Source organism: Triturus cristatus, chromosome 1_2, assembly GCF_964204655.1.
Source record: "Triturus cristatus chromosome 1_2, aTriCri1.1, whole genome shotgun sequence".
In the NCBI taxonomy this organism is placed as follows: Eukaryota; Metazoa; Chordata; class Amphibia; order Caudata; family Salamandridae; genus Triturus; species Triturus cristatus.
The window spans coordinates 530929151-530956676 of NC_140580.1; the positions used below are offsets into that span (position 1 = coordinate 530929151).

Sequence of the window (27526 nt, forward strand, 5' to 3'; positions counted from 1 at the left end):
ACTGTACTCAATCATTTTAATTTTCTGCGGTTTTCTTTTGTTGCAAGCTTTTACATAATGCCCTTTGACCCCGCAATGCGTGCATTTAATTTCTTTGGCTGGACATTTGGGATCATTGGCCAAGTGAGATGGGCTCAAACATCGATAACAATGAAATTCTGTTTTGGCTTCATTTTTCTTGTACACTTTTCTATAGTTTTTTTGACTTACATGGGTTTTGTTATAGTTCTTTTTCTCAATCACTTTTCCCACGACCTCACCTTTATTTTTCTCTTTCGTTTCTGCCAGAACTGCCTTGGCGCAACGCCCTGTAAGTTCTGCCTTTCTGGCTATATCAATTATGTTCTGCAATGGATACTCTCCTTTAGCCCACAGATTATCTTGTATGTTGGAATTAGATCCTTGCATTACAATCTGATCACGTATAAGTTCATCATGTAGATCTCCGAAACGACAATTCAACGCCAGGTTTTTCAATGCAGACACGTAGTCGTCAATAGATTCATTGTCACCTTGTTTTCTGTGGAAAAATTTGTAGCGGTCCACACCAACGCAGACTCTGGGTTTATAGTACGTATTGAGGTCGTCAATGGCATTGCTGAAAACGTCGCCCTCATTTTCGGCCCTAATCTTTTTGTTTATAGCATTATACACTTTTATGCCACCGGCCCCCAATGAATGCATGAGTAACTTATACTTCCTTTCAGGTTTAACTTCGTCATCTTCTTCCAGTGTGGAAATGTAGTTTAAAAAATAATCTCTCCACTCTTCCCATCTGAGAACTGGCTCATCCCCTGCTCTTAAAAATGTTTCGGGAGGTGCGAGATTCCACACGTATCCAGATGCCATGGCTCTGAATTATTGTAAACAGGTCAGTCAAAGATGACAGAATTGTGAGGCAAATACACGTGGAGAAATAGTGAGTGTGATTCTAATGGGAGACGAAGAAAACTGCTTAAGTGTGCAGGGAATCACAGTATCTGCCAAACCATGAGGAGCAAAAAGGGTTATATAGCCCACAAAATGCCAGTATTTTTAGTCAATTTGAGGAATTTATGAAATTCTTACTAGTTGTGATGTTTCAAGGGAAGGTCCTGTTACACCGTGTAGATTTTCCTCGAGCGCGCGCTGCACCGGTGAAGGTTTAATTGCTAAATCCGGTGCGCGCGTTGAAATTGACTGAAGAATGCCGAATAATAGCGTAGAGCGACGTGCGTCATCAAGGAACACTAGACCGCTAGTAAGGAAGGTAATCCAAAATGGCGGCACGTATCACGTAGGAGCGTGATGACGTTTGGAGCAGCTGAGATGCAAGTTCATTACAGATGACAGTTGACGGATGACAGTTCGGATGACAGTTGCAGCGGTTAAGAGAACCGTTGAATTTCAGTCATTGAGGCGAAGGTTTCCTCACAGCCACTTAGCTACTGCACGATAGTGGATCAGAGCGTACGAAATTGCCACAACAAATTATGTCCTCCTTTTTTTTTTTAATTACCGTGGAAGCGTCTCAAAAGCAAATGTTCACTTGAGAAGAAGCAGTCGTTCCTTGAAGAAATTCGTTTACACTCCACTGGGCACAACAAGGAAATGACAAAGTCCGTGGATTTGGAAATCACATCAATTACCCCTTGGTTGGGCGAAATCCTGTCGAAATTCACTTAGAAAATGTCAGAAAGTCCGACCCATGAAACTGCAAGCCTCTAGTCAGGAAAGAATTAATTCTCCTTTTGCGGCGAACGTGGGTTCCGTGTTGGCACTCGTCGCCAAGTTGTTAAGAAGATAAAGGCTGAGTGAAGTAGAAAGATTCCTTTATTCATAAACACCAACACATGCTCCGACAGGAGAGGAGCGAATAACGACTTGCTGGATCGGCGATCAGCTGTCAACTGTCAGTGAACAGTTGGACAGCTGATGACCTCACAGGTATGGTGTCCGCGCAGGGACACAGGGGAGGCAAACTAGGACGGTGTCCCAAGAGGGACATAAAAGGAACGTAACACTGCTTTTAATTGTTTTTAAGGCATGAGCTAAAGTGCCGTTTTCTCATAATATTTACAGGCCTATCTGTGCAAACACAAGCCTAAGCAGCTTCGTTCACTGGATGTAGTCAGGGCCGGACTGCTCGTAGCGGGCATCAGTCATTTTCCCGGGAGGCTGGAAGGGGAGGGGGCGGTTTTGGATCAGTCGGGACCCTTTGTTACTGGCAGGCCTGTTTTTCAGCGATGGTGCAATATCGGCACCGGTAACAAAAGCAGCAGTGCTGGGGGCCGGTTTTGGTAAGCAGCAGTGTTTCACGCTTAACCCTGCCCCCGCCAGGAGGTTGGGGGGGCGATCAACCAAATTACTAGGGCTGCTTTGGCTTCCCAGTCCGGCCCTGGAGGTAGTGCTGCTGCTTTCATGTCCTGGGATGGGAATCTACTCCTTTTTTTTCAATACATGGTCTCGCAATGGTAATGTTCCTTAGAGAAACCATCCCCTTTCCCCCTCGCTGAACTCTTCTTCTAGGAGCTGGGATCCCTTGTTCTGTTTGCTCTCTCAGCATTTCACCTTTTTTTTTCTTCCCTACCATTTTCATATTTCGCCAGCCGCCACTGGAGATCAGGGCTATTTAGGTGACTTTTTGTTTTACCGCTCAAAATGCATGAAGTTAGACAATTCAGATGTTCCTTCTCAGTGAAAACTGAGCAGCTAGAGGGTTGGGCAAGACTATGCCACATTAAGACTTGGAAATCACTCCCTGAAGATGTCTCTTGTTACTTATCGAAGGTGTTTTTTTCTAGATCCACTCACACAGGTATTTTGCTCTCCTTCTCCCAGGTGCCCCAGACCTGGTTATGAATGCTCAGCTGGTGGAGGAATCTGCCTACCTGGAGGACCGCCCCCTCAGTATGCTCCAATGCGCACACGAAGAGAACTGCCTATCCAAATCCGCTGATGACATGGCCTGGCCATACGGGCACCGCAGGCTGCTGCGCTTCTCCTCCCAAATCCACAACGTGGGCAAGGCAGACTTCAGGCCCAGGGCTGGACGCCACTCTTGGATATGGCACGAGTGCCACAGGTAATGTGATCTGGTCTCTCCTTAACTACTCTACAGTCACATGATTGTAAAGAACATTAATGGTCTTAATATGAACATGGCTATAACTTTGTGAGCAATAGAGTAAAATGAACCTGTGGAAAATCTATAGCAGAAAGTTAAGACATCCTCAACAAAGCCATAGTTTTTAACGACCTCCCTAGACTATATGCATTGTTGTCTGTTATCTTTCAATCCCCTCCCAAATGCCTGTGCTAGGGGACAATGCTAATGAAGTCCCCTCCAAGAGGAGGCACAGTAGTTTATCACTGGGCCAACATGACAATTACCCCATGTTAAATCAATGCTGTACTACGATGATGCAACATCACCAGTGCTTAGTTTGTAAAAGAAAGAGTGCCAGTGACCGAAGCTCTGCTCAGAAGCCAGCGGCCGGTGCAATTAATCCTCGGCACACCTCATACCAAGGCTTGTAGTCTTTAATCCACTGACAGACACTCCCTGCAGCATTTTCCCGCTCTTGCAAGGTCTTGAATTCTCCCTTTGTGATGGGTTTGTCGTCGCTTTCTTCCTACGTCTTTCTGATCAGTGTTTTTTGACCTCCCATGCAGTCTGGAAAAATAAGTTTCGGTCTCCAGAAATAAGTGCTGGTGCCCATCCCCCCCCCCCCCCCCCCACCCCCATCCAGCAGCAACTGGCTTAAATTAAGCACTGATTCACTTTTCCAGATGACATAATGATAATATAAGACAAATTGCATTAAAAGCAGGGTTCCTTCACAGAGATTACTGCCACCTATAATTTAGAAGCTTCAGGGAGTTAACTATTTTAAATATGTGTTGTAATGTGCACTCATGCCCCATTGCAATGAATAGTTTTTAATTTAACTATGGAAATGCATCACCATTTTTAAAGTCATAAATAATACTCCAGCGAGGATAGCGAAGTGGAGGCATGGAAGCTTCGAGGACTGCTGGCGCAATTGTGGCCACTCAGGCACTTTGACACATCTTCTATGGCACTGTTCCAAACTCAAACAGCATTGGGAGGCAGTTCTGAAAGACATCAATGAGATCTTTGATACAGACATTCCTTCCCTTCCCAGTTATGTCCTGCTAGGCCTCCCGAATGTCTTGACTTACCCACTCTACTCCAACAAGGGGAGAGCCATCTCTATGGCCTGATGTGCAGCCAAACAGGCTATTACCTCTAGGTTGTGCACCAGCACCCCACTAGAACATGTAGACTGGCTACACAGATTCTGGGACACTATATGAATGGAAACATGCACTACCTCACTCGACAACAAGCTGCCGCAATTTGATAACATTTCTATCATGAGACTTTTGGGAACTCTCATGCTCCAAATACCTCCAGGTTCTTAGGTTATGAGGCCAGCACCTCTGCAAGACCACCAAGATTAGGGGAACCTATGGCCAATCTGCGGCACCACCTTGCCACACCGGACGAATTCTAGCAAACTATGGGGGAATACCACCACTGAGATGGAGACCAAACCTTTTCCAGTTTTGACGACCCAGACAAATGAAAATATAAACAGAATCAGTAGAGAAGTGGAATGGAGAGAAGGAAAAAAATATATTGAATGATACACATTTAAATAATGTCCCTATAAAGTTTCATAGAAAAAAACAATAAAAATGTTTTTTTTCATCAAATAAAAAGAAAAACTGCTACCTTTAGCTCTATTTCTTGATTAGCCTTTGGACAGATATCACCAAGTGCACATACTTAGCATGTCCTCAAAGTACTTCAGCACCACTCTTGCAGGGAAGGCAGAAGAGTTCTTGCTCAGTCACAGAGGTCTTGTTGGTAGGGTGTAGAGACAGCAGAGATAATTTTCAGTTTACACTGTCCACACAGGTAGAACGTAAAGACAGCAGAGCTACTGCTCAGGTCGCACAGGTGTTACAGGTTGGGTGTAACGAGAGGAGAGCTGTCTCTCAGACAGATCAAATTGACAAAGGTAGTGTGTAAAGAGAGCAGAACTATATCTCAGGTCACACAAGTTTTGTAGGCTGGATGTTAAACAGCAGAGCTATCACTAAGGAAACAATGGTCTTGGAGGTAGGTTGAAAAGCCACCAGAGCTATCGCTCATGACACACCGATTTTGTAGGTAAAGTGTCAGAAGAGCAGAGCTGTCTCCCAGATCATAGGTCGTGCAGGCAGGGACAAACTGCCCTGTCTGCAACTCCGACATTTTCCCTGGTAGTCCACAGGCTAAGGGGGCTGCTTTTAGAGCAGGATGGGCTGTAAAGGCAGTAGAACTATCACTCATGTCACACAGGTATTGCTGATGGGTTGAAAGATAGCAGAACTATCTCTCAGGTCACACAGGTCTCACCAAGCTAAGATCACTTTTAATGGTCATATTGACTTTCAGTGTTCTTCCATTGGATCACTGTAGAATCCGTGCTTTAATGACTTGAAGTCCTGAAGTGTGCAGGTTTGGAGATTACAGACACCATAAACTGTAAAAGTAATATTCACTCAGATGAAAGACACACCCTTATAAAGGTCATGTAGATTTATGTGCTGGTTTGGTTCGAGGTGATTAGACCTTCAGTTTGACTTTCTGAGATCAGCCATCCAACTGCAGAGAACCCTTCAGATGGCAGCCTGGGATTGATTGCTCTTACACGCATTGTCGTGCTCGATGGCTCGTGCGCCAAACCAGAATTTAGAAACCTGTCCGAGTGCAGTGGCTTATGAACTGTACCTGGTGTCCGACCACCTCCAAAAAAGCGCAAGGACAGGAGTTCTCTCGGTGTCATGAGGACCATCTGAACAGTTCCACCTCACTCACATATTGGTTTCATGATTTTCCAATGAAGAATGGCTTGGAGTTCTTTAGGTAACTTTCTGACATTTTTGATGTACTCCCATCAACAATAAGGTTTTAGGCTCTATTTATTTATTAAAACCTTTAACAAAGTGCCATTCAAACCCTAAGGGGCATCCGTGCTTTTTACAGTAGACTAAAAATAAAATAAACAAGTAGATCACGAGTACACCGAAAAGATCCGAAAGAATGACAAAGAGACAAAGAAGGAGACGAGCCATGCCAGGTAACACTGAAGAGACAGGAAGCAGCATTAACAAGTGAGCTTTGAGAGTCTTCCGAAAACTCACTGGTGTTGGAAGGAGATAGGTCGCCACCAGCACTCACATGGAAATTAGTGCAGATTCTGGGAAGAATTCTGGTAGGACTTTGACCCAGAAATGTAAAATGTGTGTGGAAGTGAGACAGGCTTCCTAAAGGACGATCAATCAATCAGGGGGTTTATAAAGCGCGCTACTCCCCCGTGAGGGCCTCGAGGCGCTGGGATGATGTGGTTTTTAGTGGAAGAGTCTTTTCTAAAGGCATTTCAAATCATATTTGTTGGGTGCGAGCTAACACTTAAAATAAAAGAGTTTATGTTACTTGCTGTTATTGTTCGTTAACACCAGCGAAAGCACGAATGCATTCTGTGTGTAATTTATGGTGGAAAGGTTGCTCAAACGAGAAACACAGAAACTGCCCTGGTGGAAAATCACGTTAGCCATTGATTAAATGTTTCTCTTTGATCCGGAGGAGGGTATCTCGGGTTTTGGGCTATTGTAGACTATATGTGATCGTTGCACAAAGAAGGTAAACAAACATAACAACTGAAGCTGGTAACCACCATGACACGAATCACCAATGCACAACATATAATGACACTACAACCCGGAAGCAGTTTGCAACTAGAGTCAACTGGAGCTTTTGTTAGGATTAAGAAAAATAAAAGCCTTTGCCCCTTCAAATAATTACAGTACAAGAGAAAATGTGAATACAAAGCTCCATTGTTATCCAAAGAATCAGGAATTATTTAAGCAGCATATAGGAGCAAATGATAATAATTACAAAGTACATTCTTCCAGTGATGTCCAATGGCATCTATTGCAGGCAGGCGTTGCTGCATGGTGTAGTCACTTTTGAGTTTAAAAAAAATATTGTCATCATAACTTACAAAAAAAGTATAATCAACTGCATAACTGCTAAATACATATTTTAAAAGAAATGAACTGCAATAACTTAAACAGGAATTCCAAACAGTGAAGGACCAGAATCAGGTGATTGTTTCCATACACTACCTGGCCAAGGCTGGAACGTCTCTTTTAGTAAATTATGTATAGAGCACTTGCATACACTTAAATGACGATGAAAACCCTCCAATATATAAACAATTAAATAACTAAGTTAATAAATACAGAAATAAGGCATACCTTTACTTACTGATTTGGATAATGAAAGGGGTATGAAGAGAGGAAGTATGACAAAGCGGGATTGACAATTCTGTAATCTGATGATTTTCTTGCCAGGACCTCACTTCTCCATAGCGTAAATTATCCTTTACTCATTCGGTAATGATACAGTAGTTCAATTTACGAATTCTTCTCAGGATTTTAAGATTTTGTGCCAAACCAGGTCTAGTGGGGCCTTGTCCTTCAGGCAGGCGAGCATACTATTGGGTAGGACTTTTCAAGATTCAATTCCTGACGCCTTCAGGATTTTTGCAATATTTCCTTCATGATGAATTAGGCGGCATGAAACGAGAAACATTTGAGCCAGCACATTTGCATTTTTTTTTTCATCACTTGGCTTTTGTAAACTGATACAATGCGCCGGGTGACTGCATTCCCATTCGAACTCACCCATGATACTTTAGTATCATTTGCACTAGTTCTGTTAAAGTAAGTTTCACACTTGCATCATTGGATTGGATATATCTGTATTGTTGTGCAGTTTTATTTAATAAGTCTCAATCATTTGGGATGGATGCTCAATTGATAGTGATACGTCGACAACGTTTTAGTAAGCTTTGCTTGGGTGTACTGGATTGCCAATAGCCTGATGTCTAGAGATACAGGGTTCCTAATGTTTGGACTTCATTTATGTCTAAATCTTCCTCTAACTTAGCATTTGTTACCTTCTGCACAACCTTTATCTCAATATCTCAGCATAGGAGACTCCACAAAAATAGTACCAGCTCTCTTCTCCTTTCAGTCAGCGTCTGCAAAGAGCCGAAGAATACTGCAGGCATCTTCACAAGAGCAACATGTTTCATTGTCCCTTTCATTAAGAGCTGTGTGAGGAATGCCTCAAACATTGAGTTACACTGTCCTACAATCTGTTGATTAGCAGCTAAAGGAAGGAGAGTGTTTCAGCCAAGGAGCCTTGCCCTGTCCACTGCTCTCTCGATTTACACTCTTTTCCTCCATCTTAGACTTCTCTCATGATGGACTGAAAGGCAGCCTGCAGAATGGAGAGGTCGTTTAGGGTGGTTGACTTGGTTAACTACTACTAATTTCTAAAACTTGTAAATGGTCGGCTTTGGTGATGACCCCACACTCCTGCCCTGTAAGATGCAACAGATAAGCATTTAGCTTTATACAGGGTAATCAACTCTGTGACCGGCTTGTGGCCTAACTTGCAGGTGAAGCAGAATAAACCCTCCACTACCTGGCTAGTATGTTGTACCCTTGCAGTAATAAGAGAATCCCAGTTCATTTTATTATTAAAAATATTCGCCAAATATGTAAAATGAGACAGCTTATCAATGGTCTTACCCCTTACAGCAAATTTTCTTGTTTTAATAGGTTTGGGGCCACACACCAAGATATATGATTTAGTAAAATTAACTTTTAGGTCCAATGCTGACATAAAATCTGTAAAAGCATTCATTGATTTTTGGAGGCTGTTGGCTGTCAAGGCCATTAACACCGTGTCGTCCGCCTATGACAACAGTGGGACCGGGTTGCCTCCTATTCTGGGGAAATCAAGTTACTTCTCTATTAGAAATGCCTCTAGGTTGTTAGTGTACAATAGAAAGAGAAATGGAGCTAGAATGCACCCCTGCCGAACACCCTCTATGGAGACAATAGGCCTAGTTTTCTCCCCCCACCCGAGGGCCATATTGTATGGCAACAGTGGTGGATGCATGAAGCCTGCGCAAGAGGGAGATGAGAGCTTCTTCGATACTCATTTTCTCCATTAGTCACCACAATTTTTCCCGATTAACGATGTCAAAGGCACTGGACAAGTCTATGTAGGCTATTGATGACCCCAAAGAGCGCCCCCACACTTTTTTGTCACTCCGAGGTGGGGTTGGATTATCTAGAGGACCGAATCGATATTGCCCCCTTACTCCTCTGGGCCAAAATGTGGCTGTCTGAGGACTTAATGTTCTCAAAGGAAGTCATTAAGGACTGTACCAGTCTTGATAGTGCTTTGGCAATCTCATGGCTACGATTTGTGAGAGAGAAATTCCATGAGCTTGGTCTGGGGCGCTACTATGATAATCCTGCTAGCATCGAAACAAATACAAAAAACATCATAACAGAGGCACATTACTCTGAGGCAAATACACGCTGCCAACAATTGGTAGTGCTAGGTCAACCATGTTTGCTCCCTATACAACAGCAATTTTACCTACCTTTTACCACCAATGTACAGACATGATTTTTAGGTCTCGCCTGAGCCAGTGCATGCGCTGCTCTGGCGAGACATTTAGTGAGTGGGCTTTAAAAGCCGACCACAGCTCTTTAGGTGGCCTAGAGCGTGCGGTTACGCGAACAGTTACGAGCAGAGGTGCCATCTGGCTTTCCTCTCGTCATGGCTCCTTAAGTGCATCACTCACGGGCACCCTTACAGCCTGCGATCGCAATCACTTTCACTTTTCTCTTTCTTTCATGACTGACAGGCCTGTCTCCTCTCCCCTCCTTAAGCACTGATTATTCATTCTCCCCCGGCTCGCACGCTCGTCCTTCCCTGTGACCCCATCCATGAGCTTGCGCTGCCGCGTATCCCGGTGTCCTCTGTTAAACCTCCCCTCGCCTCCCACACATTTTCCTGCTATACCGTTTTTGTTTCCCAAAATGCAGGTTCAGCGCGGCAGCTCGACAGTAAACATCACCACAAGGCCTCGCAGTATCAAGATGGAGGTAATGGGTTATTGGCGCATTCAACAGATGTACTAATATTGAAAACGTTTTGCACGTGAGCCAGCCTTGAATCCTATCAGCCAGCTTTACCGACTGACAGGCCTGTCTCCTCCCCTCTCCTCTAGCTCTGATTGTTCATGCTCCCCCGGCTCGCGCACTCGTCCTTCCCTGTGACCCTGTCCATGAGCTTGCACTGCCGCGTATCCAGGTGTCCTCTGTTAAATCTCGCCTCGCCTCCCACACATTTTCCTGCTATACCGTTTTTCTTTCCCAAAATGCAGGTTCAACGCGGTAGCTCAAAGTGAACACTAATTAAAACCATTTCTGACATCAAAAGCCTTCCGAGAGCGTGGGGGTGACCGTCTCCCCCCAAGGCTTTCTGTAGAGAAGCCTGCTCCCCGGTTCTGTTTGGCTCCCGGGGCCTGCACCCTCCTTGCTCCCCGCACTGAACCCTGCTTGATTTATGTCTCTCGCTGGCTGTAATTACTTCCTGTCCTGGTTTATTCCCGTGTATCTGCCAGACACCATCTTCTTCAGGCAGGCATAGAAAGGAGTTCTGCCAGCTCTCTCTTTAGAATCCCTCCTCTTCAACCCCCTCCCACAGGTATACAAACATATAAACAATCCATAGCACTTCCGGCATGACAGCTCAGACACCTGCTGCAAAAGTAAATCCATGGAGTACATGAAATGACAGCCTCCCCTCCCTTCCGGGCGGTTTCTTACCTTCAAAAAAATCCACCTTCTGTGTCAGTGGTAAATGAAATTACACCCGAAATTACAATGCAAGGGCGTAACACAGGCCCCTGCAGCCTCTGCTGTGCAGGGGGCCCCACCCCTACGGGCCCCCCACTGAGTCCAATTACTATCTGTGGGATATGGGAAATAAAGGGCCCCCTCATCACACAAAGACTGCAACCTCCGCCATGTTTGAGATTGTCACCTGAGGGCATAGGACTAGAAATATGGTCCGTATTGCTATGGAGTGAGACTTGACTGCCATCAGTGATTTGCATGCCTTCCACAATTGTTTCTGATGATTCTATTGCACCATATAGTAGTATGGTGTACATGTCCGTTCTATAGTAAAGTGACTGTGATGTTGGTTGACTTGTGAGAGTATGATTATGTCTGATAGAACAGGATGACGTTGCATCGCATGAACTATGGTATAAACTACTTCTAGACAGAAATGTCGAAAACAGGCATGTGATCTGTAGAGGGCTGCAAAAGCAAAGGACAAGAATTTCAGTGATTCTATGGTGGGATAAAGGCAAAAAAGAAACAACATTCGTTTGAACAAGCATTGGCATAGCCAATAGGTCTCGCTTTTGGGACCTTATAAGTGTTTAGTTATCCAGCACAATATCCTTAGTGCAACAACATCAACTGTTGAAGGGCTAAACACTTATAAGGTCCCAACAGCGAGACCTATTGGCTCTGCCAATGCTTGTTTATGACTAGACTCCACTTATGCACTTGGCATTTCCCACACAGTCAGGATGGGTTGATAAACCTATCCCTTGCTCATGTGACAATTTGGCATCTCAGAGCACACTGCACTTTATGCTGTTCTGCCCTCTTTAAAAAGAGCAGAGGGTACAATTTTTAGCCCCACTTTTGAGGGAAATCCGTCCTTGTACCTACACGGAAGGCTTTAATTTTTTGCACTCTTTGTCTACTGTTTCTATTTGCACCAGGGCAGGACTGGCTGCCGTGCGGTTTTTCCCGGGGTGGCAGTGTGGGGTCCAGGTTCACTGCTGAGGGGCTGATTTTGTTGCTGGGGAGCTGCCAGTGCTTCTAAATGAACAATGCAAAACAAATAGCTTCAAGCATACTTTTTGAAACAGTTGTTTTGAATTGTTTATTAAGGAAAGCCCGGTAGCCAATCCGGCCCTGATTTGCACTGCTTTCTCTAACTATATTAAAGTTGCAATGTCAATAAGAGAACGATATGAGCCACAATAGATATACAGGCCTTTTATTCTTTTAAACTTTTTTTTAAAACAATCATTTATATTAATGAAATTTGACGATTGATATTATAGTCTGTTGCTCTGGTACTATGCATGTGGGTTTATGTTGGTTTTTAGTGATATTCATTTATGTTACCGCACAAACTTGATATTGAATTTCTTTTAAAGTATTATGTATGTCTGTCAAACTTTTGTGGTCCATGGAACCAAATAAAGCTACTTTGATGATGGATTTGCATACTACCAATTTCTAGGCACCTAGGCATGCATGTTACCTTTGATTCATTATTTTAAACAGATTTTATTGAAAATTCCCTTGAATTGCGTACACCATCCATCAAGGAAAAACAATAATCGTACATTCATATCTAATGAGCTGTGAATCAATGCACAGGAAATTACAATCGATGTGGGCATTAAAAGTTGTGCAAGTAATCAATCAGTAAGTCAGTTTCTTGAGGAGGTACTTTCTATTTATAAGAGGATTAATCAATCATTTCTGTTTCGTGTCCAGGAGTGGCAGTAGCACTCTGAGATGGAGCCCTTCCTTGGGTTCCCACAAACTATGCCTTACACAGAAAGGGGAGGAAATGGAGCAGGACCAATGTATCTAGTGACATCACCGGCTCAACGTACTTCTCTGTGCACATACATCCCACCTCATCTCAACCACAAAATCAGTGCACAAGACAATATGAAATCTATTGCTCCTCTATGCCTCCATCCAAATGAATAACTTTCAACTTCCTCAGACACATGGATTTCGGAAATATCCTGAATTCACTTAAAGCACCTGAAAGAAAGACTAACATCATCCATTATCGATCAAGAAACCATTTCAAGAAGATACCCTCAAAGCTATCAACAACATTCTTAATATCTACCTCAGCTCAGGAACTTTCCCAGGCACCCCAATCAAGCGACTTATCCTCGTCCTCCTGAAGAAACCAGTCTTGGACCCAGAGGACCTCGCTAACGCCCACATCACTCACTTACCTTGACTGAGAAAGCAGTCTGCATTCAATTACAGGAGCAGACCAATAAGTACAATCTTTTGTAGGATTCCCTATCCAGCTTCAGACCATGCTGCTGAAGAAAAACAGCTACCTTTCAAGTTGTCCGTCTACTCACCAACAGAAATATCTCCTCTCTCCTGATCCTGCTCGAATTATCTGCACACTTTGGCATAATAGGCAAACAAGCACTAATTTACATTTTAGAAAAAAACATGACCTTCTCTAATATATTTATACGATGGTTTACCTCCTACTCTGTCAACTGCCACTAGCTCATACAGATTGGAAAAATAAGATCTGAAAAAACCCTGATTCCTGCAGAGTAGCTAAGGGTTTCCTTCTCTCGCCTATCGTTGTGTTCACTCCATAGATAACTTTGGGGCCTTACCATTGATAATAACATTAGTATTAATTAATATTCTTACAGCACTCAAGTCTACCTCAAAGTCTCCTCAGCATGTAGTATTCAGCGACTTAAAATCTGCTTCAGGCTAGTGCTGAATTGAATGTCAATTAGTTTTCAAAACTTAACCTAACAAAGATAAAGTTTACCTTTTTCGCCAACAGTTCCAAAAGACAACAAATTTAAGATTGCCCATCGAACATGAACATAGATGGCTTCACCCCTCAGCTGACAGACAACTCATTACATTCATCGTTAGACCTCATCTTCAAAGAACACATTACGGGGGAAACCAAGACAGCTAATTACCAACTCTGCTTCATAATAAAGTGAAGCCCTTCCGTCTTCTTACTAATTGTAGAACAAATGTGCAAGCCCTGGTCTTCTCACACCCGGATGAAGGTAATGCTGTGCTCAACAGCCTCCCATATACCACCCTGGCAGCACTCAAAGGTATCCTGGTACCATGGCATGTCGCAGAATGTGCTAGAAGATCAACCATATCACCCAACTATGAAGAAATTACACTGGCTCCTGCAAGACCAGCTGCATCATCAACCAGCCCATCAGAAATGATACCTCAACTTACCTGGCCAGGAAACAACTAATCACTGCAGGCAGACAGTCCCATAGCAGATAATCACCGCAGGCAGACAGTCCCATAGCAGAAGTCAGGCCATTGCCACACTGGAAGCAAAATGTGTAAGAAATTAGAAGGCCTACCTTTAGTGTTTTTTTTAGTCAAGGCTCGCAGGACCTGGGAAAACATCCCCACCAACATCAAAACTGTAAAAACCCTTCTAGATTTCCTCAAGGAACAATAGTCCTCATACAAAAAGAACATGCCTCTTACTTGCTTCTCTGCAGTAATCTCTTTGGAAGTAAAATGCACTTACATTATGTTAGATCAGGGGTGTCCACATAATACAGTCATGGTTTCAGGATAATCATTGACTGTTTAATTGAGTTCCATTTAGATTAATTCTATGGAAATATTTCCAACGATCAAAGTCGGATTTTTCAGGCTAAGAATTGACTGTCTAATTGAGTTCCATTTTGATTAATTGTAGGGATATTTAACTTATGTGGATTTCCTAAAATTCTAGCCACATTTCAGTTATTCTCAGAGAGATAAACACTCTTTTTTTTTAATCAAGCAAGCAAAACCTGTGAGCCTGGTCTGTATTTTACTTGCCAAGCTATTGAGTTAAGAAAACGTTTTCCAAACACATTTATTACAAACAAATTGTAGAAAAGAGATATATCACACCTCAGTGCTTTCACCTTCATTGCAAACTTTGCATCCTGTTTGATTCGGATTTCCTTCAATTCATGTTTTCGGTCAGCTTCATATGGACATCCCCTGAGGTTTATGTTTGTAATCACTGAGAATGCTCTGGATGAGTGTGATGCAGGGCTGGCTTTAGCGCTGGTGGCGCACGGTGTGACAATCTTTTTGGGCAATCCCCCCTCGCCATGTCCCTCCTCCTTGGTTCCTTCACAACCACCGAGACAAAGGTGCTCCTCATCTCTCCATAGCCTCACTCTCAAATACATTTCATCTGTTTTAGAGCGCTGGAAAAGGCTAGCTTTACTATTCCACTCAGCTATCCACATAAAATACAGATCTTTTCTTTGCAGCAGGTATATTAACCCTCTACACTACCTTAAGGCGAGTCAAAGCTGCTACTAGACAAAACTCAGATCTTTCTCTCTAGCAGGAACATTAATCGCAAAAGTTATCATGACACTTGTGTTGCTACCTGAAAGCTGGACGCACAAGGAATTCTGCAGCAGGGTCGTTTAACTCATACCTTATTGCTAAACATAACGCCCCCCCCGAGGTCAGTGATCCACTCGAGGTCAGCGCCCAGTGCGACCGCACCTGTCGCACTGCCCTAAAGCCGGCCCTGGTGTGATACAAAGTGCTACCCCAATTTGAATAACCACAGCTTACTGAATACTCTGAAATGTGTGTAGTCCTGTTTAGGATTTATGATGGCTCCACACTGTGCTTTTTCAGTGTGGTCCAATTACCACTTAATAACTTAATTTTTGTAAGGTAATAGGGCACACACAAGGCTCATTACAAGCTTTTCCTCTGCCGCGGACAAGTAAAATCCATCATGCCAAAGATTTTCAAACAGCTCAAAATCAATCAAAATATCTTTTGCCGAGGAGGAATCCTAAAGCCTGCCAAAACAGACAGACGGAGAGGAAACATGGCATTTCTACCAGGATTTGGCACGCTGTTACCATGGAGAGTGCCAAAATGCTGAGTTCAATTTACATCATACAGCTGTTACAACACACACTGTATGCTGAAGCACTGGGCTGTTTCGAACTGAAAGAACAGGGAAAGACTCACAGTGGACAAGCAGAACAATTAGCTGCTCTTCACCATTTTATACAAAGCAGCCATCTCAGTGCTACTTGTAACGTCAGACTATCAATTCCTGGACAAGAAGACTCGAACCAGCAGCCATCTTACTTAACCATAAGCCAACACAAATCTAGCTTTTAGGTGGACACACGTTTTGATGGTTAGGGGTCTTCACATGGTCTATTTCATTCACCAAATTGGGGCTACCTGGGTAGTTACCAAGCGAACAGACAAAGTGTCTTGTGACAAACCACAAAGAGACATCTTGAAGGGGCAATAGACAATCTCAGCACCATCTTGGATTGTTAAGGAAGGAAATCAATCTTGGTCAACTTCATTGCACGGTTTGTTGTCTTGGATTAAGCTACACTCCAAGACTAAAATCACTCACGTTCACCTCTCGGGCTTAGCACTATCATTTGAGTAACTTAAAGGCTTGCTTTTCAGGCATCTGTAAGACAGTTAATATCATGTGGCAAAGACTCCACCAGCATGGATCGTATCAGATAAGGATCATTAGGGCTCTCATCAGCACCACATTCCAAAACACATGGAAAACTTTAAAGTAGAGGTCCACCACTCACACAGACAATTTCGTAGAGAAAGTACTAACAATATATTCTGTTTTCCAGAACAAATAGTAATTTGCATAGGCCAAATCAGTGCAGTGAACAAGCATTAATCACAATCGTATCCCACAGAGCACGCTCCATTAATATGGCTGGATTCGCAAAATAAAATACAACTGTAACATTCATCTACTGTGAGAAACATTTATTCGCATGGCCACTTACAAAACAATCAAAAGCTTCAAGAAGAGTCAATCTCATCATTAGGCTAACAAATAATCGAAGATCAAGCACACATGCAAAAATAATATGGACACCTTCATAAAGCTTATGCTTGTCACATGAGCAGCTTCACAGATGTAAGGTATTCACCTGGGTTTAAGTGGGATGAAAAATTGTGGGTCTCTCAAAGGGGCGTGGTCGATGTAATTAAGCGGCGTGGCATAAAAACACGTAAGCTAAAAATCTGTGCTTAGCATTGTGTGCTGCCCGACTAGTATTTTACTGCTTCTGTGGTTGCATCCAGATATTTAACACATCACAAAATATTACACCTACAACAATCCAGGATTATTGGCTTTGTCAAAGGTTGTTAATTGCATAAGATAAATAAGCAACAGCTATGGCTTCATTGTATATAATGTTGAAAATGCTTCAGTTCGGAAATAATGAGACTGTGCAAGAACTATAACGAGTCTCTTTGATGTTACATCACAGGCAGTGAAGGGTGGCACTGCTGCAGAGTTATTATAGTTTTTTCACCCTGATGATGAGGGCATAAATGGAGAGCCTGATAGAGACACGTCTCGGCACCTGCTTTTAAGAACCTCCGGCGCCGAGCACCAGCAGGACCCGGCCCACTTAAAGCACTGGGTATTTATAACTACAACTTTATGGGACAGGTGGTAATCACATTGAAACAGCTTTTAGAAGCAGATACACATCAACTGCATAACCAACTTCAAATATTTAGTAATAATAACAGGAACAACTTAAATGAGCAAACATCCTTTAACTGCAGTGCTTACTCTGAGCCAGTGATTGCCGGTGGGGGCCACTGGCACTCATTTATGAGATCAATGGGGTCCACTGGTACTCATGTTTTGGGACTGGCATATTTTTTTCCTCAGCCAACATTTCCCGACGGCAAAATAGAGAGCATGAAGAAAAGAGAAAGACGGAAACACAGTCACAAAGGGAGAAAGCAGGAGCCTGCAAAAGTGAGATAAAGGGGCAGGCAGTGTCTGGAAGTTAGTTAGAGAGGCATGATGTGAATTTCAGACTACGCAGCCTTAGTATTCTGTGCACCGTTGCCGCTTGTGAGCAGAGATTTGTGCAGCGTACTCATTCTTCAACAAATTAAGCACTGAAACCCAAATAGACATTAAACACATCCAAGCACAAGTGCGCTGTGCCAGACTTGGAGCGGGAGTCCCTAACACAATGACTTTCTCAAATCGGCCAATCAGGACAAGACAATCTTTACAGAACATGTCCATCTTCATGGAACAATCATCAATCTCATGCCTACTCAAAAGTCACAATCAATCCTAAAGCCAGCTCTACAGCACCAAAGTCAAGCACAGCTTCGGGACCAGTGATACCAGGGATTAAGAGACTAGCAGCTCTCACATGGTAATACATTTTTTGTGGAATCGCCAATGATTATTCTTTTATAAGGTATAGTCATTTGTTAAAGAGCCAGCTTAATTAGATAGGCTTCAATAGTACAACTAACCTTAATAATGAACCTTATATAACACAGTTATATTCACTGATTAGAAGTCTGAGTAATGAAGCAGTTTCTTTGGAAATTGAGTTTCAATAATAGAGACTACAGCATGTCAGGGCTGGACGTAGGCGTTGATTCTTTACATCTTTCTTGGATGATATGATGGTGTTTTTTGGATAGAGAAAATCTATTCCCTAGAAATTAATGCTAAAAATACCAAGGAGGAAAAACCCCACGGATCAAAAAACCTCCAATGTGCTGAGCCACAATTGTATGTTAGTTATTTTAAAGCTGAATCTTTGGAACTGGGTATGACCGCAACTGCAGTTTTCAGGACTGCCACAGAAGGGGAACTTCCAGGACTGAGGAAAAACTGGAGTAGAACTTAAGTCGAACACAAAATGGCAGGACTAGGCCACAATTAGAGCTGGCAGGACTGGCAAAGAACTGGAGCAGATAGGAGTTCAGCCAAACCTGAGCTTGTGGAACTGGAATAAACCAGAGATGGCAGAACAGGGTCAGAAGCGGTGCTTGCAGAAGTGCAGTAGATGTGGACACCTGACACCAAAAGGCCAAATCCAGAATAGGAACCACCTGGCAATAAAAGGTTGTTGTTGTCCTAGGAAAGGAACCATCTGACAAGCAAGACCTCATCCCAGAACACATGTGAGCAAAGGGCTGTTTTCAGATATGGACTTCTATGAAACATTTAAAGTTATCCACCTTACCGGTCTCCGACATGCCACCCTTGAATTGAGTGGCTCTGTCTCATGACACATCCTGGTAAAAGATTTTGCTGTACACTGTTGGAGTGTTGTCTGCAATATTCAAACCCCGTTTCAAATGATGCCAAGTCCGAAGAATGTCAACGTAGTAGTTCAGCAAAAGGCACACAAATGATGGTCGAAATGTGGCACAAATCAAAACATTCACCCCCATACAAGAGATCTGGGTTAAATCCGTTCTTATGCTCACCATGCCACCCCAGTTTAGAACCAGCCATATGCAAATCAGTTTTGAACCTGTTCTTCATGGGAACAGTCCAGCCTGAACTGTCAAGCCAGGTCCTCCCTGGACCAGAAACATGCCCCCTGGTACCGGTTTCGGGGTTTCACCCTATATCAGCCGGGCTAGCTTGAATCCAAAGGCACAGTGAGCCCGGGACACGGATCTGGGCATACCCGGCGCACTCAGGACGAGAAAGCAAAAGACACAAAATGATGGACGCAATTTCTAATTTAATTTCTAATTTAAAACACTTGTAGAGCGCGGCGTACACCTTGCGGTTTCTTGGCGCTGGAGGTTCAGTAACTGAGGAAAAAGGACCATGGAAGGGTGGAGTAAGTATTAGGCGGGGAAAGCCTGGCTGAAAAGGAAAGTTTTCAGGTCTCTACGGAAGGAGAGATACTGAGTTGCAGAACGGAGATTGTCTGGAAGTGAGTTCCAGAAAGTAGGGGCCAGAGTTGAGAAGTTAGAACCGCCCCACTTTTTGCGTGAGAAGCGGGGGGTCTGGAGAAGGGACTTGGAGGAAGACCGGAGATTTCTAGCGGGGACATAGGGTTTAATTAGTGAGGCGATGAAAGCGGGGGCAGTGCCCTGGCGGGCCTGAAAAACCATGCATCCGATCTTGAAAAGGGAGCGTTGTTTCACGGGGAGCCAGTGAAGCTTTTTTAGAAGGGGGGTGGAGTGGTGGTAGCGTGGAAGGCTGTATATCAGCCTGGCCGCCTGGTTCTGGATGGTTTGGAGTCTACGCAGGCTGTACGCTGGAATGCCATGATAGAGGGCGTTGGCGTAGTCCAATCGTGAGATTACCAGGGCGGCTATGATGATCTTAAGTGCCTGGGGAGAGAAGAAGCGGGAGACAGAGCGGATAGTTCGGAGAGTGAGGAAACAGGAGGAAACCACGGAACTGATTTGTGAGTGAAGAGTGAGCTGATTATTCATTTTAACACCCAGTGTTTTGACCACGGTGGAGGGGGATGGTGCCGGGCCAAGAGAGGGGGGCCAGAAAAGAGAGTTCCAGGGGCTGGATGAACCACCAGTGAGAACCAGCTCGGTCTTGTCAGGGTTCAGTTTAAGATGGTTGTGGTTCATCCAGTCCCTGATGAATGTCATAGTTGACTGGAAATTAGAGACCGAGAGAGGAGAGGGGGACAGATCAAAGATGAGCTGGAGGTCATCCGCGTAGTTGTAAACAGTGACCTCCAGCTGCTGGAGTGCATAGATAAGAGGAAAGATATAGAGATTAAAGAGTAAGGGAGAGAGAGAGGAGCCCTGGGGAACACCGCAGGTGACAGAGAGAGGGGTGGAGGTGAAATCGCCTAGTCGGACCGCCTGAGTGCGGTCCCTCAGAAAGGAGGAGAGCCAGACCAGAGCTGATCCCCCGATGCCGGCCGCCTTGACACGGGCAAGTAAGATGGTATGGTCCACCGTGTCAAAGGCGGCGGAGAGATCAAGGAGGACCAGTGCCTGGTGGTTGTTGTCATCCATACCCTTTCTGAGGTTGTCTAGGACTGAGACTACGACCGATTCGGTCGAATGCCTGGGGCGGAATCCTGCCTGGCGAGAGGCCAGCCCCCCATTCGCCTCGATGTGAGCGCTCAGTACCGCGGTGACATGGCGTTCCATCACCTTGCCCAGGAAGGGCAGCAGGGAGATGGGGCGAAAGTTAGCCGAGATGGAAGGGTCCGCGCCGGGTTTCTTCAGCAGAGGCACTATAGTGGCGGCCTTTAGTGCAGGGGTCACAACACCCTGAGCCAATGAGCTGTTAAGAAAGGCGATAGGGGGATCAGGGCAGCTAGAGTAGATTTGCTGTAAGATGCGTGCGGGGCAGACGTCCGCCGGAGACCCCGACTTTACTTTGGGAAGTATTGCCAGAAAAGATTCCTGAGTGAGGGGAGGGATGAGGGTGAGAGGGTTCTGGACGGTGGGGGGGGAGGGATCAACAAAAGCAGACGAGGGTAATGGGATATTAGCCTTGATAGTTGTGATTTTGTCCGAGAAGTAGTGATTGAGTTGATCACAGAGGGGCTGGGAGGGAGGGATTTGGGACGAAGTTCGGTCAGAGAATGCCAGGTCATTCACAATGCCAAAGATTACCCTGGGTTTGTTGTCGGCAGACGTTATTTTCGTGGAGAAGTAGTCGGTTTTTGCAGCCAGGATTGCTGATTTATATTTAGCCAGTGATGCCAGGAAGTGGGTTTTAGATGAAAGGCTATAATCTTTCCTCCACTGCCTCTCCGCCCGTCGGGCGCTCAGTTTGAGTTCTTTTAGGTGGTCGTTAAACCATCTATTGGAGTCCTTGAGTCGGCGAATGGAAATGCGACGTAGGGGAGCCACTAAGTCGCAACCTCCAGCCAGCCAGGTGTTAATGGCCTTGGCTTGAGAGGCAGATGATAGGCCAGAGAAGGAGGGAATGGAATTGCGGAGCAGGGAGGTCAAGGAGGGGAGATCCAGCCTGTTCCAGTTCCGCGGCCAGGTGTTTTTGGCACGCGGGGTTTTGGAAAGTGGGTTGTGGAGGATGGAGAAGGAGATGAGGGCATGATCAGACCAGGGGCATGGAGAGACAGCCACCGAGGCCAATGGAAGGTTGAGAGACCAGACCTGGTCGAGTGTGTGCCCGTGAGAGTGAGTGGGGACAGTTATATGTGACACGAAGTTGAAAGATAGTAAGGATTCTGTAAATTCCTTTGAGGCAGGGCACTCGTGTGGGTCTGAGGGCCAGTAATTAAAATCCCCCAGCACCAGAACCGAGGCATAATTGACCACCAGATTGGCCAGTAGGTCTTGAAAAGCAGGTAAAAATGAAGGTGAGGGCTGAGGAGGGCGGTACACGAGAAGGCAAGTGATGGGAGGGGAGGATAAGAGGGAGCGGACTACTAAGAAGTCAGCAGGGAGCATAGGGGGAAAAGGAAGTGATAGAAAATGCAAATCTGACCTGGCGATTAAGGCGACCCCTCCGCCAGCCCTGTCCGCCGAACGATCGGCACGTAGGGCCACGTAGGAAGGCGGAAGGGTAGCCAGGAGGGCGGGGAGGGAGGAGTCACAGTACCAGGTTTCGGTCAGGAGCAGTAAGTCCGGTTTCTCGGTGTCGAGTAGGGCGTACAACTCGTGGTAGTGCTTGACCGCTGACCTGGTATTAAGTAGGATGACAGACAGTGCTGGGGTCGTGGGACAGGGATCGGCGAGGGGGGGGCAGGGTAACAGGGGGGTGCATAGCGGGGGTAGCGGAGGTGTGGGGAGGGTAGGGGCAAGGCCTAGTGAAGAGACGAGTCTATGGACGGAATCCGGGAGTGGCCAAGGGCCTTGAAGGGCGATGAGGTCCTTGGGCGAATAGGACAGGATTTTGGCATGGTGTCGTGCCCCTGGCCCCGATCGGCCGCGGACGGGCGCAGACGGGCTTGACTTATGCGCGACTTCGGCGCGAAGTCGGCGCTCCCGCTGCGCTCGTCCGCTGCGCGTTCTAAAATGGCACATTGTTATAGGTGGCCGTAAGGGCGGGAAGGGGGCGTGGCCTGAAGGTGGGCGTGGCCAGCCGGCAGGAGGGCGTCACGTGAGCGCTTGATCCGCTACACGGAGCCCTCGAGGTGGAACCAAGCAAATAGCAGCAGGTAAAGTTTAAAATACACAAAATACACAATCTAAAAAGAGCGTCTCCCGGCTTTCCGCCTCAGGAGATGTGAACCCAGTGAGCGCTCGAGAACTGGCGCTTAAGAAGGGCGGGAAGGGGGCGTGGCCTGAAGGTGGGCGTGGCCAGCCGGCAGGAGGGCGTCACGTGAGCGCTTGATCCGCTACACGGAGCCCTCGAGGTGCAACCAAGCAAATAGCAGCAGGTAAAGTTTAAAATACACAAAATACACAATCTAAAAAGAGCGTCTCCCGGCTTTCCGCCTCAGGAGATGTGAACGCAATGCAGAACAAATCAAAACATTCACCCCTAGTCAAGAAATCTGGGCTTAATCCATCGTTCTTATGCTCACGATGTCACGCATTAGTCAAGAGCGCTAGTATTTAAAGATTCGATTTGAAACGTTCTAGGCTCAAATTAAGTATCTGTTACGGAGGCAAAGAAGTTGCAGCTATGGTTATTTCTTGGAGCAGATGCTAAATATTAAGATGACTCTGTAGTGACTATTGGCTCAGCCACCTATAAAGTCACTGATACAGAGCAACCTTTGACCTGGGACGAGGAAAGCCTCCTTCCCACTCACTGCAGTCCACATTTCTCTCCGCCCGGCATTTGTGGACCCAAAATGATCCTGCTGGGAAGAGAGGAAGAGGTGGAGAGTTAGAGACAAATGCAAGGCCTGCATTATGATACGAACGGACCTTTCTGCACCAACTTTCCCCATTTATCCTGAGGTTTGCTAAATCAGCCATAACAGGCTACAGGCATAGAGGTTACCACCATCCCATGGCTCATATCACACCTAGAAAGTCACACCCACTTATTTAAGCTTTCATTCTTCTCCTCGAAATCTTGAGGAATGCTGCAAAGATCATCCATCTCACCTGTCCAGTTCAGTGCACACCTGGTCCCTCTTGCCCACATTCTAGGGTGTTTGAGGTAGGTTTACGCATGTCCAGCGACGACACCCAGATCCTTCTAAAAAAACATAATGGGTCAGGGCAGTGGCGACTGATTGCTTGTCAAACTTGACTTGGATGTATGAGAATTAACCATGCTTTAAGGGGGGTCACACTTCAGATCACAATGCTGATCAAGGCAGCCACACAGCACTACTCATCCAGAAAAGGCTGCATGACACTAGCTTTGGCTTATCACAGTGCTCATCACACCACCAGCACCTAAGGATGCTGGCACCCAACATTCTTGCCTTTCACAACACCAACAGCAGACGGTTTATAGCAGGTATCTCCACAGGAATCACTCCTCTCTCTGCCCTGGGAACTCCTACTCTCTAGGTCTCAAATGGAGAAAGTGTCCTGCGATTCCACCGAGATCTGAATACATTGGCCTCAGGAGGGAAGAAGATTGTGGCAGAACACCAGAACAGTAGTGTAAGAAACTGAGCCATTAGTTGAGAGAGATGAGAGTCTCACTTAAATAATAAAAGCAATTCTTGACAGGTTGAGTCACAAAAGTCATTAAATAAACCTGTGCTTAAACCTCAAGTAGCTTGGCACAAAAGTAGTTAGGCTTAGCACAGAGGCAATGTGTAAAGTATCTGTGAAGTACTCACACAGTAATAAAGTGAAAACACAACACTAGAAAAATCTGAAACCATTTTAGTAAAACAAAGTAAATTGGAATAAATGATGATTCCAGTAAATAGAATTGGAGATGTGAATTTTTAAAGTTTACAGTAGAAATAGCTCCAAACAGCACAAAGTGTCAATTGCAGTCATCTGGTTACTCTGGACCAGGTCAAAGTCAAAAGTTAAGACTGACGGTGATGGAGTGTGGGTTGGATACAGGGACCAAGTTTGTCCCAGAAAGTTTACCTTCTAACTGAGAACAATTTCACACAAGAAGCACTCATCGACAAAGTCTTCAACAGTTAGGCTGCAGTCTAGATGTTATGTTATGTTATGTTAATTGACATTTGTAAAGCGCTTAATACCAGCAGGTCTCTAAGGAAAGGGGCTTTGCTGTAGTCCCATGCCTCAGTCAGAACACTTACAATGGTGTTGTGGTCATTGTCAGTGTGAAGCGCTGGTTGAAGATCGGAACTTCACTTTGGCAGGAAATAAGGGTCGGTCGTTTTTGACGCGAAGAGCTCTGGGTGGAGTCTGGGGTCTGTATCCGGGAAGCTTTCATCATCAGCAGTCCAAGACAGTTCCTTCATAGACCTCGGTAAAGCCCGCTTGTGTTCGCAAGGAGATGGAGATGGTTCTTTTTGATGCAAAAAGCCTATAGCCTTTGATTGTTCACCTGAAGTCCAGTTAATGCAGTTTTAGGGTTGAAGGAGTACACTCCAACACCAGCCAAGGGCCCAGGACCTTGGGCTTGAACTCATTCCAGCAGAGGCCAGCAGCAGGGTTCAAGCAGCGTCCGCTTGGCAATTACAGGGAAAGGCGTCTGGAAGCTTGGTATGTTCCTGTAGCTCAAACAAGAGGTTGGCCAAATGACCCTTAGAGTCCTTCTGGGGTCATGGGTTCAAGGCAAACCGGCTCAGTCTTTCTTCAGGCTCCAGACTGCATGGCAGTCCTTCTCCTGAGTTTCCACAAGTCCAGGAGTATTCTTATGAGAGGTTATGATGGTGCCATGTTTATACCCATTACAAGTCTACTGTGTGGTGGTCACTCCCTTTGTCTAACCCTAAACTGGTCCTCAACAGCTCTTCCTTGGGTTGTGCTCCAGTCTGTCCAAGTGTGAGCTACATTTGCCAGTGACAGGGCAGGCCCCTTTTGAAGTCAGGAAGAGGCTGTATACTGACTTCATGTTCAGGAACCTTTTGAAGCTCAGGCACGGATAGGTACAACCTGCCCAGGCCTCCCTGCTCAGGAGAAGAAATCTTTCCCCACACCCAAAGCCTTTTTGTCCCCTGTCTGAAAATAATTCACATTACACCACCAGAGAATCATTAACAGTCATGTGAGCCAGGTCTAGGCCTGGCAAAAAGTGTATTTTGCCAGTTAGCAATGGCAGTTTAAAACTGCACTACAGACTCAAAGGCAGGCCTGGGACATGCTTTACAAAGCTACTTTAGTGGGTGGCACAATGAGTGCTGCATCCTACTGGTAGCATTTAATTTATAGGCCTTGTTTATATGTAGCACAATTTACAAGGGATTAATAAGTAAATTAAATATTCCAATTAAGCGGATACCAATTTCACTATGTTTGGAAGGGAGAGCTCAAGCACTCTTCTGGTTAGCAGCAGTAAAGTGTGCAGAGTCCTAATACCAAGAAAAACGGGTTCAGCTAAAATAGGATAAAGACGGCAAAAATCCGAGTGGATACTAAGAAAAAGATGGCATATTGTTACAAGAAGGCATACATACGCGGCTCCATACCAGATCAAGTAATTGAAGTCCAAGTGTTTACGTTTCTATTCATCTTCTTTTCATCGGTGCTCAGAAGCGACTAAATCAGCATAAACCTTACGCGAAACACACAAATAAAATAAGTAAATCGACGTATCTATGTTTGCAGATAATTGTGCAGCAGGAGTTGGTGCTACAACAGATTGCACACTTTGTGGAATCGGAGGTCCTACCTCATACATTAAGGAGTGGCTTGATTTAGAAACCTGACCTTAGTCACACAGGGATATACCTCTACCTACCTAATGGATTCCGCAAACATTGCTAGCATGTTGTCTCCCTCGCTCACTCAATGACTGCATGGCATTTATATAAATGAATCTTTCTCCACTGATTTATTTTCTTGAGGTAGGGTGTTGTTCTGTCCCCCCTGGGTCGGCAAAGGTAATCTTGAATAATATTGGCATGTAGGAGGAGTGAAGAACCCGGCCCTTTATGTCTGACCACATCACAGCCCGCTGCACGCCATCTTTCCAGCCATGGCGGTCCAACGCCAGGCTCTCAAAGGAACCTTCTGTGAGCACTTTTTCCGACCTGTTCAAAGCACCTCTCATTCTGATAAAAGCACATTGAAATACTTCCTGGAGCTTGTTCGGGGAAACACCGAGCAGCCAAATTTATGCCAGTGCGTGTAAGGAAGGGAAAATGAAATCACCTTGTTCTAAATGAATTGCTGTACCCAGGGAGAGGCTTTTAATACAGCTCGTCTGACTCCGTTGTGAACTTGTGACCTGGTATTCATCGATGTCTCCAAGCCAGGGATAAAAGCTGATGTCTGCCCGCAATGAGGGGCAGCACATTTTGATGAAGATTTTCCAGCCACTGTCAAAAGAGTAGTGTGAAGGCTGGGGAGTGGAGAGCAGATGGGTGGGACCACGTTGCCTTATGTTAAAGGACATGGCAGGCCCTGAAGGTGGACTGTCCGTCATGGGCGCTGCTAGTAGAAAATGCGGGGTGGGTGCTGCAGTACCCCCAAAATAACCACGCTGGAGTTTAGAAGGTGAATGAGCAATAAAGATGATTTTAAATTTTTTGCTTGTCACATTTGCTGTGTGTTCAAAGACAAAGGTCAAATCTCAGGCTGTTTCTCTTATGATAAATTGCTGCTTACACTTTTAACGTAGAGATTGGTTTTTACATCTTGCTGAGGTAGACGGGGGGGGGGGGGGGAAGGAAAGGCTAGGATAGGATGCCAAATTATTTTCTAACACAAAACAAAATGCTAATAATTATAAATTAAACATATACATTTCAAAATACATCAGCAAAAAGGAAAGCACAAATCAAACACTTTTTTTTTGTAATTCTGACGTGTGATGAAAACAACAGTTTTAATAAGATCTAAACAAATCAAGGCACTTTATTGGCAATGCGCAATGATAGATATTCCCTGAAACCCGACTTCC

General features: G+C 45.0%; 1 protein-coding gene across 1 annotated transcript in view; it reads left to right on the forward strand.

The window, feature by feature from the left end:
* Nucleotides 1–27526, forward strand: part of LOXL4 (lysyl oxidase like 4) — a 211960-nt gene that overhangs the window by 128760 nt on the left and 55674 nt on the right. The window contains exon 11 of the mRNA XM_085606332.1: nt 2821–3064. Coding sequence (XP_085462458.1) covers nt 2821–3064 — 244 coding nt within the window. The remainder of the gene's footprint in view (nt 1–2820; nt 3065–27526) is intronic.